At 52.7% G+C, this 14777-nt stretch overlaps 6 protein-coding genes across 6 annotated transcripts; 2 read left to right on the top strand and 4 right to left on the bottom strand.

Annotated features, from left to right (window-relative positions):
• Positions 1 to 1028: 1028 nt before the first annotated feature.
• On the top strand, positions 1029 to 3074 carry N7532_010743 (uncharacterized protein; the record flags this gene model as incomplete). The annotated part of the gene is made up of 7 exons (XM_056623234.1): positions 1029 to 1464; positions 1541 to 1641; positions 1693 to 1740; positions 1933 to 2182; positions 2227 to 2521; positions 2584 to 2831; positions 2923 to 3074. The coding sequence occupies 7 exons, from the start codon at positions 1029 to 1031 to the stop codon at positions 3072 to 3074; spliced, it is 1530 nt and encodes a 509-aa protein (XP_056470650.1).
• Positions 3075 to 3603: 529 nt separating this feature from the next.
• On the bottom strand, positions 3604 to 4905 carry N7532_010742 (cyclin family protein; the record flags this gene model as incomplete). The annotated part of the gene is made up of 1 exon (XM_056623233.1): positions 3604 to 4905. One exon carries the CDS (start codon positions 4903 to 4905, stop codon positions 3604 to 3606), a length of 1302 nt encoding a protein of 433 aa, XP_056470649.1.
• Positions 4906 to 7903: 2998 nt separating this feature from the next.
• xgeA (putative endoglucanase) lies at positions 7904 to 8719 on the bottom strand (the record flags this gene model as incomplete). The annotated part of the gene is made up of 2 exons (XM_056623232.1): positions 7904 to 8300; positions 8364 to 8719. 2 exons carry the CDS (start codon positions 8717 to 8719, stop codon positions 7904 to 7906), a joined length of 753 nt encoding a protein of 250 aa, XP_056470648.1.
• A 1183-nt stretch (positions 8720 to 9902) lies between these two features.
• N7532_010740 (uncharacterized protein) lies at positions 9903 to 11858 on the bottom strand (the record flags this gene model as incomplete). Its single annotated transcript, XM_056623231.1, is given in 7 exon segments — positions 9903 to 10150; positions 10215 to 10336; positions 10356 to 10639; positions 10711 to 10986; positions 11043 to 11159; positions 11209 to 11281; positions 11344 to 11858. 7 exon segments carry the CDS (start codon positions 11856 to 11858, stop codon positions 9903 to 9905), a joined length of 1635 nt encoding a protein of 544 aa, XP_056470647.1.
• A 754-nt stretch (positions 11859 to 12612) lies between these two features.
• On the top strand, positions 12613 to 13467 carry erg2 (C-8 sterol isomerase ERG2; the record flags this gene model as incomplete). Its single annotated transcript, XM_056623230.1, has 2 exons — positions 12613 to 12958; positions 13103 to 13467. 2 exons carry the CDS (start codon positions 12613 to 12615, stop codon positions 13465 to 13467), a joined length of 711 nt encoding a protein of 236 aa, XP_056470646.1.
• A 257-nt stretch (positions 13468 to 13724) lies between these two features.
• On the bottom strand, positions 13725 to 14612 carry N7532_010738 (uncharacterized protein; the record flags this gene model as incomplete). Its single annotated transcript, XM_056623229.1, has 2 exons — positions 13725 to 14117; positions 14193 to 14612. The coding sequence occupies 2 exons, from the start codon at positions 14610 to 14612 to the stop codon at positions 13725 to 13727; spliced, it is 813 nt and encodes a 270-aa protein (XP_056470645.1).
• Positions 14613 to 14777: the final 165 nt, after the last annotated feature.

Here is a 14777-nt window from a genome sequence, read left to right as displayed (position 1 = left end):
TCAATCACAGCGCTCACAGCGACTCCTTACCAAGTTAGGTATATTGCGTATGCTGGGAATTATGCTTCTCATGATATCTTCTACAGTTACTGAGAAGTCAGCGAGGAATCTTCGAAGTGGTCACTCATCCCTCTGTTTAAAACACGAGAAGATCACGATTAGACAAACAAAGGCCCCACTCCCATTAATATCATTGTATGTGCTTTGATGTGGTGTGTCTTTTCATCTAAGAGGTATCATTTTTAAGGAATTCGCATCGTCGATCTGAATGGGGAGATTTTTTTTTACATCTTCTTGGCGCAGATATTATGGCACTGGCCTGCGATGACTTAGGACAACAGTAGTCTATATCTCAGACAACCGCTATGATGGGCTTTCATATTTTTATCTACTATAATGTACTGGTCGTAGGGCATTTACCTGCCGAAAAAAACACCAGTACCATTGCTTGAAAAACCAAGGGTTGGTCTACTCACGTACAGCCGTCACGCATCTCGCTGCGACACTTGGATGGGCAAACATAGAACTTGGGTATAAAATGACTACATCCGCATCTGCTCACTTTCCACGGTAGCGACAAGTCAGTTTGGAGTCATCAGGCGAGCCTCCAATTTGACCTGGAGTCCCTCCATTTCTCAAAATTATAAGGGATAGACCATGTCATCCATGGCCGGCAAAGCGAGGTACTGGTCGAAGGGCGCGTCGGACATCCGCCGTCCCCATCGGAAAAATCCTGCCAATGGCCACAAGCTCATCGATCTCAAAAAATAGAGCTTCTTCGAATATAGTGCAGTGTTTTAAATACCAGAAAGTTATTTCATCATTATATTCATACACTTCTCGAAATCACCTACTCTGGTCATTATGGGTTCCATCCAAGAATCCATCGTGGTTTTCAACCCGTTCCGAACAAGAATCATCAATGGACAAATCACACCACCCATGTCCATCAAGCTCGTCACAGGCAATGGAATTGCCATGATGGCCAAGATGGCAGGCTTCCACGCCGTCTTCATTTCTTCATTGACATGGAGCATTCCACCCTAGACATGCGCACTATGGCCCAACTGATTCTGGCCTGCAAGTACGTCAGCGATGCGCCTGTCGTCCGATCACCGTCCAAGTCTCACTGGCATATTAGCCGCATTCTTGATGCTGGCGCCGCTGCCGTCGTGATTCCGCATACTGAAACTGTCCAAGGAGTTCGAGATCTCGTTCACCACGCCAAATACGACCCGCTCGGTGCCTGTGGGTGCACCAACAACCAGCCCATTTTGAACTTCCATGTCCATACACTGCAGCAAAACGAGGCCCTGAACACCCAGACCATGCTCATTCCTATGATTGAGACGCTCTGTGCTGTTGATATCGCAGAGGAGCCTTCGCGATTGATGGCTTGGACGGTGCTCTTGTTGGTTCTAACGATCTTTGCTTTTCCTGGAGTTTCGAAGGGGTTTGATGAAGGTAAGTTTGTCTGTGTTGAATGTCTTCGGGAGTGAGAACAAAACCAGCAGGAAATATCGCCTCGATCGTGGTTCAGTCTCATTCGTACTGGATCAGCAAACCGAGGATGAATATGCCAATACGAAGGGATGGATTGTAGCTATGGCTACCGCGGGTGCTGTTTTTAGGTGTTTTGGGGTGGGTGGTGCTCTTGGAAACTACAGAAGATCCTGGCTAATCGTGTTCTAGTGCCTCCCAATTACTGATCGATTCGCACGTCGCTGGGCTCTAGTGCTTGTAACTATTTTCTACGTTGCGGGCGTCCTAAGCTAGGGTTTGAATGGCGCTGGTCTATCTGGCCTCTATGCGTCCCGATTCATATCCGGCATGGGCATTGGGGCGATGACAGTCGTTTCCCGATGTACATTACAAAGTGCGACATCCTCATTGCGAATAACAGCTCTGATAACTCGAACCTGCATGAGTTAGATCTCCCCCAAAGCCGTCCGCGGCGTCCTCACCCTCCAATATGCCGCCTGCCAGCAACTCGGCGTCGTCTTCGACTTCTTCATCAACTACGGCGTCACAAAATCCTACGTAGGAACGAACACACCATGGATGCTCCCAACACTCCTCCAGCTGCTTCCAGCCACCATCTGGAGCGCAGAAATTTTTTTTGCCCCGAACCCCCTTGCTGGCTCATATACCACAGCCGGCGCGAAGGAGCCCTCGCTTCCATGTTGGAACTCCGACATCTCCCAGTCGACCACCCAGCCCTACAAGCCGAGATTGGGATGATGGACGCGCGGATCCTGCACGAGAGCGAGGAAGTAGGCAGCTCGTCTCAGTGGCAATTGTTGAAGGAGACATTTGTTCCTGTTGAAAACCGCCGGCGATTCTTCGTAATCGTCATGGCGACGCTTTTCTCGCAGTGGTTTGGCGCAAATGCCATCACTCAGTACTCGCCCACTATCGGCGATGAAGCCGAGTTCCTCGCGACTGGCATCTACGCCGTCGTCAAGTTCGTCAGCACCCTCGCCTTTGCGCTCATTCACTGTAGACTTCATCGGGCGGCCCGGTCTGTCATCACTGGAATCATGCTGCAAATGGCAACCCTGGTCTTTGTCGGCGGGTACCTAGGCTCGACCAACGGAATGAGGAACGAATACATCCGCTCGGCGCGGTGATCATCCACCGCGCCTCGACGGGCGCCATAGTCGCCATCTGTTTCCACGCCGTCGCGTGGAGTATCGGCTGGTTCAGTATTCCCTACCAGATCGGGTCAGATCTTCCCGACCAAGATACGCAAGTGATCGATGGGGGACGTTTCTTTTTTTTTGGCGTGATTTGTCTGCTGTCTTTTGATCTACGTTTATTTCGCCATGCCGGTACGCGCAGCTCTTTTTCCGTGAGACAAAATGCCAGAAGTACTGGTATTCGACTCCTCGCATGACGTATGGACTAACGGTAATGTCTAAGATACCACCGGGCGATCACTGGAGGCGTTGGACAATATGTTCCATCGGTCGTGGTATACGGTGCACCGCGTGGCAGATGCCAAACATGAAGAGATCAAGATTGAGCACCTGGGCAAGGCGGAGCTCGGTCCTCGTGCGGAACATCAGGAGTAGGCTTGACCGCAGCTGGCCGCATTTCCGGTCATGCGGGTTGGCCGAGAGAGGCAAGGATGGTTCGCTGGTCGGGGGTTAGTGGAGTGGCTGATCAAGGGATGAGGATTTATGTATGAAGTATTGATATTCAGTCCGTAGCCATAACGCCGGTAAATGGGGTAATAAGGATAAGTACATCCGTAAGATACACGAAATATCTAAGATACCATTCCATCCGCAGTCATTCCACATATTGAGTACAGGAGATATGACCGTAAACAAAAAGATAGAAAACAAGAACCAGTCCACGTAGACGCCGTTCCGAACCCAAATATGCAGTTAAAGAGTGTTAGAAAGAGAGTGTATGGAAACTGTCTAGTCAAGGAGTTTCATGACCGCGCATGAGAAATAGGCGGGACGGCGCAACATGAACGAAGGGTATTATCACACAAGATGCGTATCAACGGGTAAATGCTTTTCAGAGGCAAGAAAAGGAGGAGATGCGGAATATGAAGAGTAGATCGAAGGAGATTCATCGAGGCCAGCTCGATTAGGCATGCCGACTCATACGGTAGGAACCAGTAGCGGAAGCAATGAAACGAGCGACAAAGCCGTTACCGTGATGGTAGCCGCCGGTCTTCATCTTCTTGCTCGGTTGGCGAGTCGCGCGGAGGCTCTGCTTGTTCTCGTAGCCGACATTGACGTAGCTGTGCGTCAAGGAGGCGGAGGGGCTGGTGTTGGGGTCCGAGAACATCAACTCGTCGCTGTTTGTAGAGCAAGTGCTGAGACTGGCCGGGGTGCCGCGAGAACTAGCCGCGACACTGGACGACCGCGAGCACAAGGAGTTGACGGTTTCGGCATGGGAAAGGGCGGGCACATCACGGATGGACGGAGGCGAGATCGAGCGACCAGGACGGTAAGGAGAAGCTCGGTGGCGGTTGTACGGAGCAAAGCGATCATGTTCAGCAACTGCTTGGGGTTCTTGTTGTTGCATAGTTGGGCAAGAAACATGGCTGGGGAGTCGACGTTCGCGCTCCGGTTGGCGGTTGCTGTGAAGGTCGGGCTTATTACGACGAAGACGGCTGGCCAGCAGTTCCGCAGAAGCATGAAAGTTCGACCTGACATCGAAGTGGTGAGTGGGGGGTCTCGGGACAAGGCGAGGCGTAGGTGGTACGTACCAATCACGAACGATTTCACGACGTCGTCGTTCGATTTCTTCCCGTCGCAGTTGCTCGCGCTTCTTCATTTCCGTCTGCTGGATCTCGAGGCGCTGGCGAATCGGGGCGAGGAAGGGCTCGAGGTGGAGGAAGAGATCTTCCTCGGTCACGCGGGTTTCCCAGTCCAGCAGGAAAAGCAGCTGACGTTCCATCAAGTTGACCTCGGGGAGCGAAAAGCCAAACCCGTCGAAACCCTTCACGGAGGTGTAGCGAGCCCAGTGCTTGTTCTTGGGGCTCGAGTCATTGAGATTCTTCGCAGCGAGGATCAGCGAGGCGAGGAAGATTCGGTGGACGGTGCAGCGCATGCCCTTGGCAACGGGTGGCAGGCGGGCCTGCAGACGACCCAGGTACACGAGGGAGCTCATGAGGGTGGGGACCTGCACCTGCGAGCGAGCGATGAGGGAAGCAATGAAAGTCTCAATCGAGGGTAGCGGGGCCACGTTGTCGGCAGCTTCCATAGGGGGCGTGGACGGCGGCGTGGGCTGACCATGTTGGTTGAGGGTGTTGATCACATGGGCTTCACACCTGATGACCTGGGCAGCCTGGCGGGCCAGGTGCGTCACCATCTCTCGATCGACGCGTTGCGTCACAAACTCCTCGAGCGCAGCTCGATTGAGTGCTGTTGAGGCCGACATGGTGTTGTGTAGGGGGGGGGGATGTTGATCGAAAGCACACTGGATGCTTATAGATCGGGTCGCGGTCGGTCGATAGGCAACCAACGGGAGGGTGTGAATTAGGGTACCGGTGAATTTGAGAACCGATTCTCGGTAGCAGGAACAAAGCAAAGAGAAATTGTCGACAATGTTCGCAATGTTTGACCTGGGAGTGAAAGGTCGAGCCGAGACGAGACAAGAGGATTGTCGAGGGGTTTTGGCGAAGTCGCGGTAACAAAGAAGCAAAGACGACGCAGCCAACAATGCAAATAACAAAATCGAATCAAAGCACGGAATGTCTGGCCAGCAGGACGGTGGAGAGATGTTTAAAAAAAAGAATGTTGCGGTAAGGATAGCAGAGGTTGTCGTGTCAACCCTTCTTATCGATAGCCCTAACAGTCGGGAGAAGAGCAAGTGAGACCTGCGGCGACGAGTGCCAGGGTAATACCCGAGAGACAGCCCACCGACTATGGCAATAGTTTGGAAACGAGCAGACGCTGTCTTGCAATTATGGGTTCGATACAGGTACTGGTAGTGCAGAGCTGAAGCAACGGACGTGAGGCAGTGGGAGAGGGAGCGACCAAATATTAAAAGGAGTGGTGACGACGTTGGGCATGCGGATGAATCCCGTGAAGAATCCGAGTGGAAATAGTTTGGCTAGATATAGCTCCGGTATGCGCCCGCCGGCGGCTGGCGAGGAGGCACGCCAGGCAGGCTGGGCCAGTCACGATCCCTGAAGGGCAGGCCCAGGGGTCGAGGAGCTGCATAGTTGGATCGGAGAGCTCGAACCGCCTTGTGTGGAGAATGCGTGGAATACTCAATACCTACGCTAGTGCAGTGTACCTACATAGGATACCTGGAGTGCCTAGTGTGCCTATGGGGAGGGTAGAGTACCCTAAGGGACAGTAGGGCCGGGCGGAGGCTATCAAGTCTGTGCCCATCCCTAGATTCATCACTTTGGCATTCGCCTCCCCATCCTCCACGACCCCGCGTACGACCGCGTTGATACTGCGAATTCACGGCCCAGCCTCCGTTATTCTCGATGAATTACATTCAGTTGTTCCTCTTTCCTCAGCGGTCGCTAAGAATAGCTCGCCACCGAGTGCCAACCTCAGCGCTTCGCGATCTCAAGACGATCGCCCAGCTACTCGCTGACACGACTCCACCAGGCTGCGAGGAGATCAACGCTAGGCCCACCCGACGCCCGCAGTGGAGCCGGCCATCCCAATCATCCCAGCGAACTGCTGTCCAGGGCCTCGGCCAGGATGCTCATCCATGAAACTCGCGACCGTCTCATTGTTCCTACCCGAGACGCGGGGGGAAGGTGCCAGGTCAGATCCCCTCATCCATGCCTCATTCACTCAATCCACTCATTGGCATGGCCATGAGGGGGGGTTCGAGACACATCTTGTTCGTCCCGCCCGTACGACTCCTATCCAGGTGCATCCAATATAGGCACCATCCAAGGAAAGGGCACACCTCCTCTACACCTATCGACAACCCTCACACCAACCAGGTGGAAAAGGGGTTATCGTTTCAGCTCGACTGGACCGGCGAATGAAGTGGGCGCATCGACATGAGCTCATGTCGTACGTACGTGGTACCTCACCCAAGGTACAGTACTTATTACCTCAGGATACAGTAGACTTCACTGGTATCGCCCCGTCGAACAATGTGGTAATCCAATTCAATTTGGCGCGGGCTTAGCACTACTGGAACCGACAGTATGGCCCAGTCCGATCACTGCAACTGCTTTAGGGTGTCCAGCGACTGGCGACCGAGTCCGTGCGACTCCTGCTCCATACCACCCCTGTAACACACGCGTGGGCGTGTTCGAGGGGACTCCAAGGGAACAACTCAACATGCCAACGCGATCAAAGGGCCTGATTCTCCCGTTCTGGATTTGCATTCTACGGGACGCGATGGAATAGTCCGCCACCTCGCATGAGGTAGGTCACGTCCGGCCCTGTTTTGCGGCGGGGGAAGTCGATCTATCGCATTTCCCCGCCACTGCAATTCCTGCAGAGTTCAATCATTCTAGCTATCGAAGTCACTGACGCAGTGGTGTATCGCCCGACGCAGCTAGCGATGCATGCAATGTTCCGACCAGCTAAAAAAAGCAGCGGGCTAATTCTGGGATGAGATAGCGAGTGCATTTGCACACTCAGGCTACTCTACAGTGTGGGTGTATATAAGCGCCCTCCCCGCCAGCGCTTGCACCGTGGTTTCTCGCCCAACGGAGCGCTTCACGCCCCCACTGCAACACTCTCATCTAACGCTCTCCCCAGGCCCGCAAGCGACGCGGACCGATGCTATGAATAGCACAGCGTCTGTTATTCTTAGCAACGAATATGCGCCCGTACTCCCGGCGCGACTGACGGCCCCCAACACGAACTGCAGGAGTTGCGACACAAGATACATGTTAATAAATACAGTATGATTGATGACTCTACCGAGTCGATAGGGGCCAGGCGATTGGGGTGATCTAGACACCCGTTTCTGCGACTGCGACACGACGAGTGTTTCGTGCCACGGCGATGACGCCTGCTCGACTGGATGGCGTTTCTTGTGGGCGCATTCCAAGGCTTGAGAAGACACGAGTGGGGTGTGGAATGTGTGGATCCGGACGTGACGAACGACAGGCTTCTTGAAACATGGGCTCGTCTTATCCTCGCTGAAATGGGCGAGGCGCCATTTCAGGGGCGCTGGGCCGATTCTGGCGCGAGCTGAAACAGCTAGCCATGCCCAGCTTCTTCAGCCACTGACGCTAGACCTCCAGACTCGCTGACAACCACGACTGTCGTAGGTATCCTTTTCGGCTTTATATATACATAGTTGGGAATTTACTGTCATTAAAAAAATTCCGTAAGTGTCAGAAATACATAGAATCAATTCCAGATTCATCCAATCAACTATATACCAACACCTTGAACCACCACACCCGTCACGCCAGCATCCTCCTACTTAATGTTCTGTGTGCTTACGCAACAACAGCAGAGTAAGAAGAAACAGTCAGCTTGGCCGTGCCGGTAAACGGCTCGGTACCAGCCTGTACATCAACCAGATACAAGCTCTTGCTGAGACCCTGGTTGTTCTCGAGGTAGGTGAAGAACTCAAGCATATCACCCGAGAAGCTGTTGACGGTCGACGAAGCGACGAAGCTGTACACAGTCATATCGCCGTTCTTGCCCTCGTACAAGTTCCAGCTGACTCCGTTGATGGTGGTGGTCGCGATGGCCGAGCCAGTCGAGGAGATGGGGCCGGCACCGCCCAGCGCCGCGAGCCAGACCATGATCTCGTACTCGTTGTCTCCGTCAGCGGTCGAGCTGAGGAACATATCGTAGGCGACGTCGGCGACGACGTCGGTGGTGGAGGAACTGTTCACTGCATCAGTATCGAATTTCCGAGAAGCGGAGACTTGAGTGAGACGTGATGCTCACCTCCACTTGAAAGCAGACTTAATGCTGCTAACAGCACTCAGCTGCTTGGCCGTAAACTGCAGGGCCACATTGGCAAAGCTCTTCACCTGGCTGGATGAACCTGACCAGGACCACGACGAGTGCCAGGCGATGTTGGAGCCGCTCAGCGAGTCGACACCGGTGCACTGTGTGCCAGAGGTGTCGTAGCTCTGGCCCCAGAGGTTATTGTACAGTATATAGCTGCCGGTCTGGATGGAGCCCCACTGGTCACAGAAGTCGGAGCGTTTGGTGAGGGACTTTGTGGGGATGGTGGCCGCGGTACTGAGGCCGGACAGAGCGAGCGAGAGGAGGGAGAGGGGGGCAATGAATGACTTCATGGTGGGAGGTGCAGAGTAAAAAATGAACGAGAGAACGATCTGGCTGGCAAGTCAAAGGGTTAGGTGAACAGAAGGTGAGGGCAGCTCCATCTTATATCGTGGTGTGCTTTGCGGTGGTGCGGTCCATGAGGAAATTCCTCCGGTTTGGCACTTGTGGATGCTTGTTCCGCATAAAGCACGGAGCGAGCTGTCTCAGTAAGTGACGGCTCCACCACATCAACAAAGCGTGCCCGTCCGGCTGGTCCGGGTAATTTAGTCTCGAACAGGGTTTAGATTAGCCGGGTAAAGGAGTCAAATGGTGATGCTGATCATCCCCTACTATAAAACGGCGTTGGATCCGCTTCCCCGCGGCATGGAATATTGGAGCTTCTGAAAGACTAGTTAGACTCAAATATACAAGTTGACGAACCAGACATCAAATCATGGTACTTCACTATTTGGGTCTAATGTCAATTTAGTGTGATGTTGGTGTATGCGGGGTGCAGCCGCCTGCAGAGTCGCGGGAAATATATTTCGGGAAGTGACTGGATTCTTCAGCTTCCGCCAATATGCTTCTTCTGCATCCAAGCTCTACGCGTGGCTTATTTCATTTCCCACAAGCACAAACTATGCTAAAAAGGATCATGCACGGTATAGGGGGAAAATCCAGGATCCTGTCATCACAACCTGCTGCATTGTTGTCACCTGAAGTCGACGCAACTCCACTTTGCGATTACAGAGAATGCCGGACCAAACACCCCTGAACCCGCAGATAATTGTGATCCAATTCCCAGCCAACGTGCAAGAGAGCAACAAATTGCTACGCGATTTCCAAATCTCTTGGAATCACACAAAGAACCTCGGACAATCTTCGGATCGATTCGACCGTCCAACTGGGTTCGCCTCGGCCCCGCCGACCGACGCCGGCGTCTCAGCTTCGTGGTGTCGCCCGGAATTACTCCGTAAACAGCAAGGCACGCCCCAACTTAAATTTCCCAGCGACTCGCCATTCTCAACGGTGGAAAATATCCACCCGATGTCTCTGAGAAATCTGCATTGCCCGGTGTACTTGCAGTAGACCGGCTTATTGAGCTACTTGTTGTTTCATCTGGTTTTGACCGATGATCGATTATACTAAGAGTTGTTCCCCTATGCAGCACCGAGGCGACGGACGTACTATGTACAGAATATTCTTCCCTTATACCTAGATCTGGCTGGCGCTGCACTGACTATCCCACTTTAGCGGTGTCGTCATCACCGCGAACGGCTGATTCCCCAGTCCAAGGTTGACCACGTTGTTTTGGATATCCCCTGCCAGAGCGAGCTTAGAATACTGCAGCTCCAGTTGCTGGGGAACTTGCTGGCTTGTAGACTCACCTTTGAGAGTAAACTGCGGCCATCCATACTCGTTCAGACCATTGAGGGGATCTTTGGCAAATGCAACCCAGGCTCCTGCGAAGGGTTAGTAACAAACCTCGAGTGGTGTGGACTGAATAGCCTGAATGCGTCTGCCTACCCTGCATGTATCTGCTGGTTTGAACTAGGCTTTCCGACGGAGGGGAAAAGCCCGGGGCGGTCGTGTTATAGGTCCCGAAGACGAGTGGAATCTCAGCTGCGGCAGTTAGCAGGCCGAGCTTTCTCGGGCAGACTTGCAGACATACAGGTGTGATACGCTCCGAGCCAAGGCTTAGGCGAGAGAGAGTGAAAGTTGCCTCGATAGAGATATCTCCACGTAGGGATGTTATTTTTGATGCGGGATCTATGTATATAATAAGTTAGAAGATTCGCAACTTCGTGGGAGAGTCCGTACTGCAAGGCCTCTAGGAGAGGACAGCTGAAGTTCTGCACGGCGTCTTGGAATACAGCTGACTCGTTTATGGAAGGTGATGACAAGGAATAGCTGAAAGAAAGCTCTTTCTCATCGAAGCCCCCGAGTGTTGGCTTTTCAATGTTAAAGACAAGCCATATTTAGAAATCAATGTCCATTAGAACGGAGACTGTAAAGTACTTACCAGTTTCGCGAGCTTCCCCTGCTTCGCTCGAGATGGGTAATCAGAGAAGACTGTGATTTCATCCGGAGTAGGAATGAAATTATATGTCCCATTCTCCATGGCTTGGATAATATCGATCATGGGGGATTCCATCATGCAAGCCATGGACTCGAGTCCAGTACCACAATTAAGTGCAGTTGCGAGGCGATCCCAGTCGTTAACACTATACGAAAGAGGGTGTATAGTACGTGTTCCTGATTGAAGGATTATAGCTTTGATAATCGGGTCATCCGGGTACTAGGTCGAATGTTTCGTCAGCGGATAGGGGCTGGTAGACTAGACTGAATACTCACAGCATAGGAGTACATATCCGCCGAGCCCGCCCCAGCCGATTGTCCAAAAACCGTGATGCGTTCTGGATCACCGCCGAATCGAGCGATATTCTCATGAACCCAATGGATCGCCAATCTCTGTGTTTATGGTGTGAGTTGAGAAGCACGGTCGAAGATGAGATCGTACCTGGTCTTGTAAGCCCGGATTCCGACGTGCCGGGTCTAGCCCCGGGGTATTCGGAAAGCCGAAAACGTTCAACCTGTAGCTGGATGAAATAAATTTGAGTGTTGAGCTGGGTGCCGCTCGGGAGAGGACCCATACTTGAGCGTCACAACGATAAGATCCTTATTATCACGAACCATATTGGTACCGTCATAGTAAGCGATCGACGTCCCCCCAAATTCATAGTCGCCCCCATGAATAAACACCATGACAGCCGCCTTGCTGGTTTCCCCACTGTGCTTTGCCGAGGGTGCCCAGACATTCAGGTATAGACAATCCTCCGAGATATCGTTGACATTCCATATTTGATAAGGGAGGACGTCGAGGATGGAGTCGCCAAACTTGTGGTTCATCTGGGGACATGGCTTGCTGAAAGATGAAGCGTCGATTGGCGAGGGCAGTGGAGATCGTTTTCGCGGCTGCGCAAACCGTAGGTCATGAACTGGGGGCTCGGCGTACGGGATGCCCAGAAAGCCTCGGACTGTCGCCGTGGTGTCGTTGTAGATGCCGTGAACGACGCCGCTGGAGGTGTCTACGCGGAGCTCGGGTGAAGGTTGGAGGAGGGCGTGGGCTAGCGGGATTTTGGTCAGTAGTGTGTAGAAATGGAATTTCATATTGGCGGTTGTTCTCACCAGGACCAAATAGTTCGCGATGCTTTGTTCAGGTTAAATACCCCCAATAGAAATGGTCCGCAGATCTGCTCGGTCAGAGTATCTTCGCCAACCTGTTTCACACCAGCTGGATGATGACTGGAATGACTGATATGTGTCACCAACTGCTCGCAAAGATATGCGGAGGACGTACGCTCTGCTATTGTAGCCCCCAATGTGGCAGAATCGAGCCATGCGTATCCAATCGGAGGTCAAGGAGCTCGAGAGGTCTGTCGAGAAGCGATACAAGAGTAATCGCTCTGAATATCATAGAAAATTGAACTGCCACATATGCTGCCTGCGTATGTCCCATCATCCATTTAGTTGGACTTCACAGTGTAGTAGTGAGGGTTGTTTAGTCCTCGGGGTCCGCGGGGCCCAGCGATCTCGCGGGTGGGCCAATCAGCGGGCGGTGATTCGGATTGCGGCGATCCGAATGGCGTGTGAGTAGCTGAAAATGACCCCTCGGCCACGACAGAGAGTATTTGATACATGGTACTGAGTATATCGAGTAGTACTAATTGCCTATGAAATAAAACACATATATGATTATATTCAATACCCTTTCCACCCGTTGTAGTAGTATTTTCAAGTGGAAGCTGATAGAATAATGTTTGTTTGGCTGGCGGGCCCCACTAGGTCCGGGGAGACAGGGGCGCCATCTTAAATTATTTCGCAGCCCTCCACACCGTCACTCACCATTTTCCTTCTACCCACCATGCCTTCCAAGTCCTCCGCTGGCAATGCCAGCAAGCAGTCCTCCGGCTGCCGCTGCTTCTCCTTCCGCACCCTCAGCATCATCGCCGTCTTCCTCGCGCTCTTCTCTGCCATCTACAGCTTCCTGGACGCGCGTCTGAACCAATTCTACATCTTCGACCCCGAGCACCTCCACGATCTTTCTCAGCGCGCCGTCAAGGCCCATGGCGATGATACCCGCTCCATTGTCAACTACATCTTCGCCGAGCTCGAGGAGAAGATCGGACCCAACCACCTGAACAAGGATGAGGAGTGGGTGTTCAACAACGCCGGTGGTGCCATGGGTGCCATGTACATCATTCACGCCAGTAGGTCGATTCCTTCTGCTTCACTGGAGGTCCCGGAGTGATTTTGACCTCGCTCGTGCCAAATTGTAACGCCAATGGTACGCGAGGAAAGCACACCGGGCTCCATCCCCAACACAACTAACAAGCTTCCTCCCCATTCCCCAGGTATCACGGAGTACCTGATCATTTTCGGCACTGCGATCGGAACCGAAGGCCACACTGGCCGCCACACTGCCGATGACTACTTCAACATCCTGCACGGCACCCAGCTCGCCTACGTGCCCGGCGAGTACGAGGCCGAGGTCTACCCGGCCGGCACCGTCCACCACCTGCGTCGCGGCGAGGTCAAGCAGTACAAGATGGAGTCCTCGTGCTTCGCGCTCGAGTACGCCCGTGGCTGGATCCCTCCCATGCTCTTCTTCGGCTACGCCGATACCTTCTCCAGCACCTTGGACTTCCCGACCCTGTGGGCAACCACCCGCATCACCGGTCGCGAGATGATTGGCAACCTGCTCAAGCTGAAGATGTAATTGATTTCTTTCTTGACAACTCAATTGCATTGGTAACAGCAGGGAAAATGTACATTACAGAAAATGGGGACTGTGAAGGACGTGTACGTTATGTGATGCCGTGGGTGATATTTCGGGGTTTGCTCGCTTCAGTTTGATGACTAGAAGGGAAAAAGACTCAAGTCGCTTTGATAATCTTAATTCATGACATGATTTGATTGCCTAGGATAGCTTCTCACCTACTATAATGCCAGCCTCGTCTATGGCCCAGATTATAGCTACGACGAAGCCCTGTTCTTCGCCTTGTCCTGAAAAAAAGCACCCATCATCCTAGCCGGCTCGGTCACTTCTCCTTCCTTAGCGTCGAAACACTCCCCAAAAGCAGCCACACCAGCCTGGATAGCCTGCTCCATAGAAACATTCTCCCACGTCCGCATAAGAGCTTTTTGCCGGCGCACCGCAATAGGCCCATTCTTCTCCAATTGACCCAACCAGCTCTCCACAGCCTCATCCAGCATATCCTGCTCTACAAGCTTCTCAACCAGTCCCCAGTGAAACGCCTCGTCCGCACTGATATTCTCCCCCAGCATGAGGAGCTGTCTCGTCCGTCCCCAGCCTATTAAACCAGGAAGAAGAGCCGCCTCAACCACGCTCGGAATACCGACTCGGACCTGTGAAGTCAGCAAATGCTCAATATAATCCACTAATTGCTCAAAAAGAATATGACAAGGTATAGAAATACATACCTCCGGCATCCCAAAAACCGCATTCTGACCCGCAACCCTCAAATCACAGGACGCCGCAATCTCACACCCAGCCCCAAGCGCATATCCATTAACCCTTCCAATAACCGGTACTGGACAATCACGCAGACTCCTACACGCCTTGTGGACTTTCGTAATGAAGGAGCGCGCCGCGGCCGGTGAGTCCAGAGCTGCCATTTCGGCGATATCTGCGCCCCCGACAAAGGATTTGGGTCCTGCGCCTGTGAGGACGATGCCAAGTAGATCTGCATTTAAGGAGGTGACGGATTGGATTGTTGAAGGGAGTTTTTCGAGGAGGGGTGTGTCTAAAGCGTTCAATTTTGAGGGGCGGGAGATTGTTATGTGGGCTATGCTGCCGGTTTTGCGGTGGGTGAGGCGGGTTAGGATTGAGGGCGTGGCCATGTTATCTTTGTGCTGGCTTTATTGAAGCTTGAATTGTTAGGGAGGGGTTGAATTTGAGGTTTATAGTATAGATGATATGGATGCTTTTATGAAGATTGAACGGCCGAGAATCACCGACCCTGCGGGGAAGACCCCGCAAGATGCTCGGATCTAACATGGGCATGA

This window comes from Penicillium argentinense, assembly GCF_028826775.1.
Source record: "Penicillium argentinense strain IBT 30761 chromosome Unknown utg000010l_segment0_segment0, whole genome shotgun sequence".
NCBI classification, from domain to species: Eukaryota; Fungi; Ascomycota; class Eurotiomycetes; order Eurotiales; family Aspergillaceae; genus Penicillium; species Penicillium argentinense.
The sequence above is the reverse complement of the archived record's forward strand: the minus strand, read 5'-3'. Positions and strand labels throughout refer to the sequence as shown.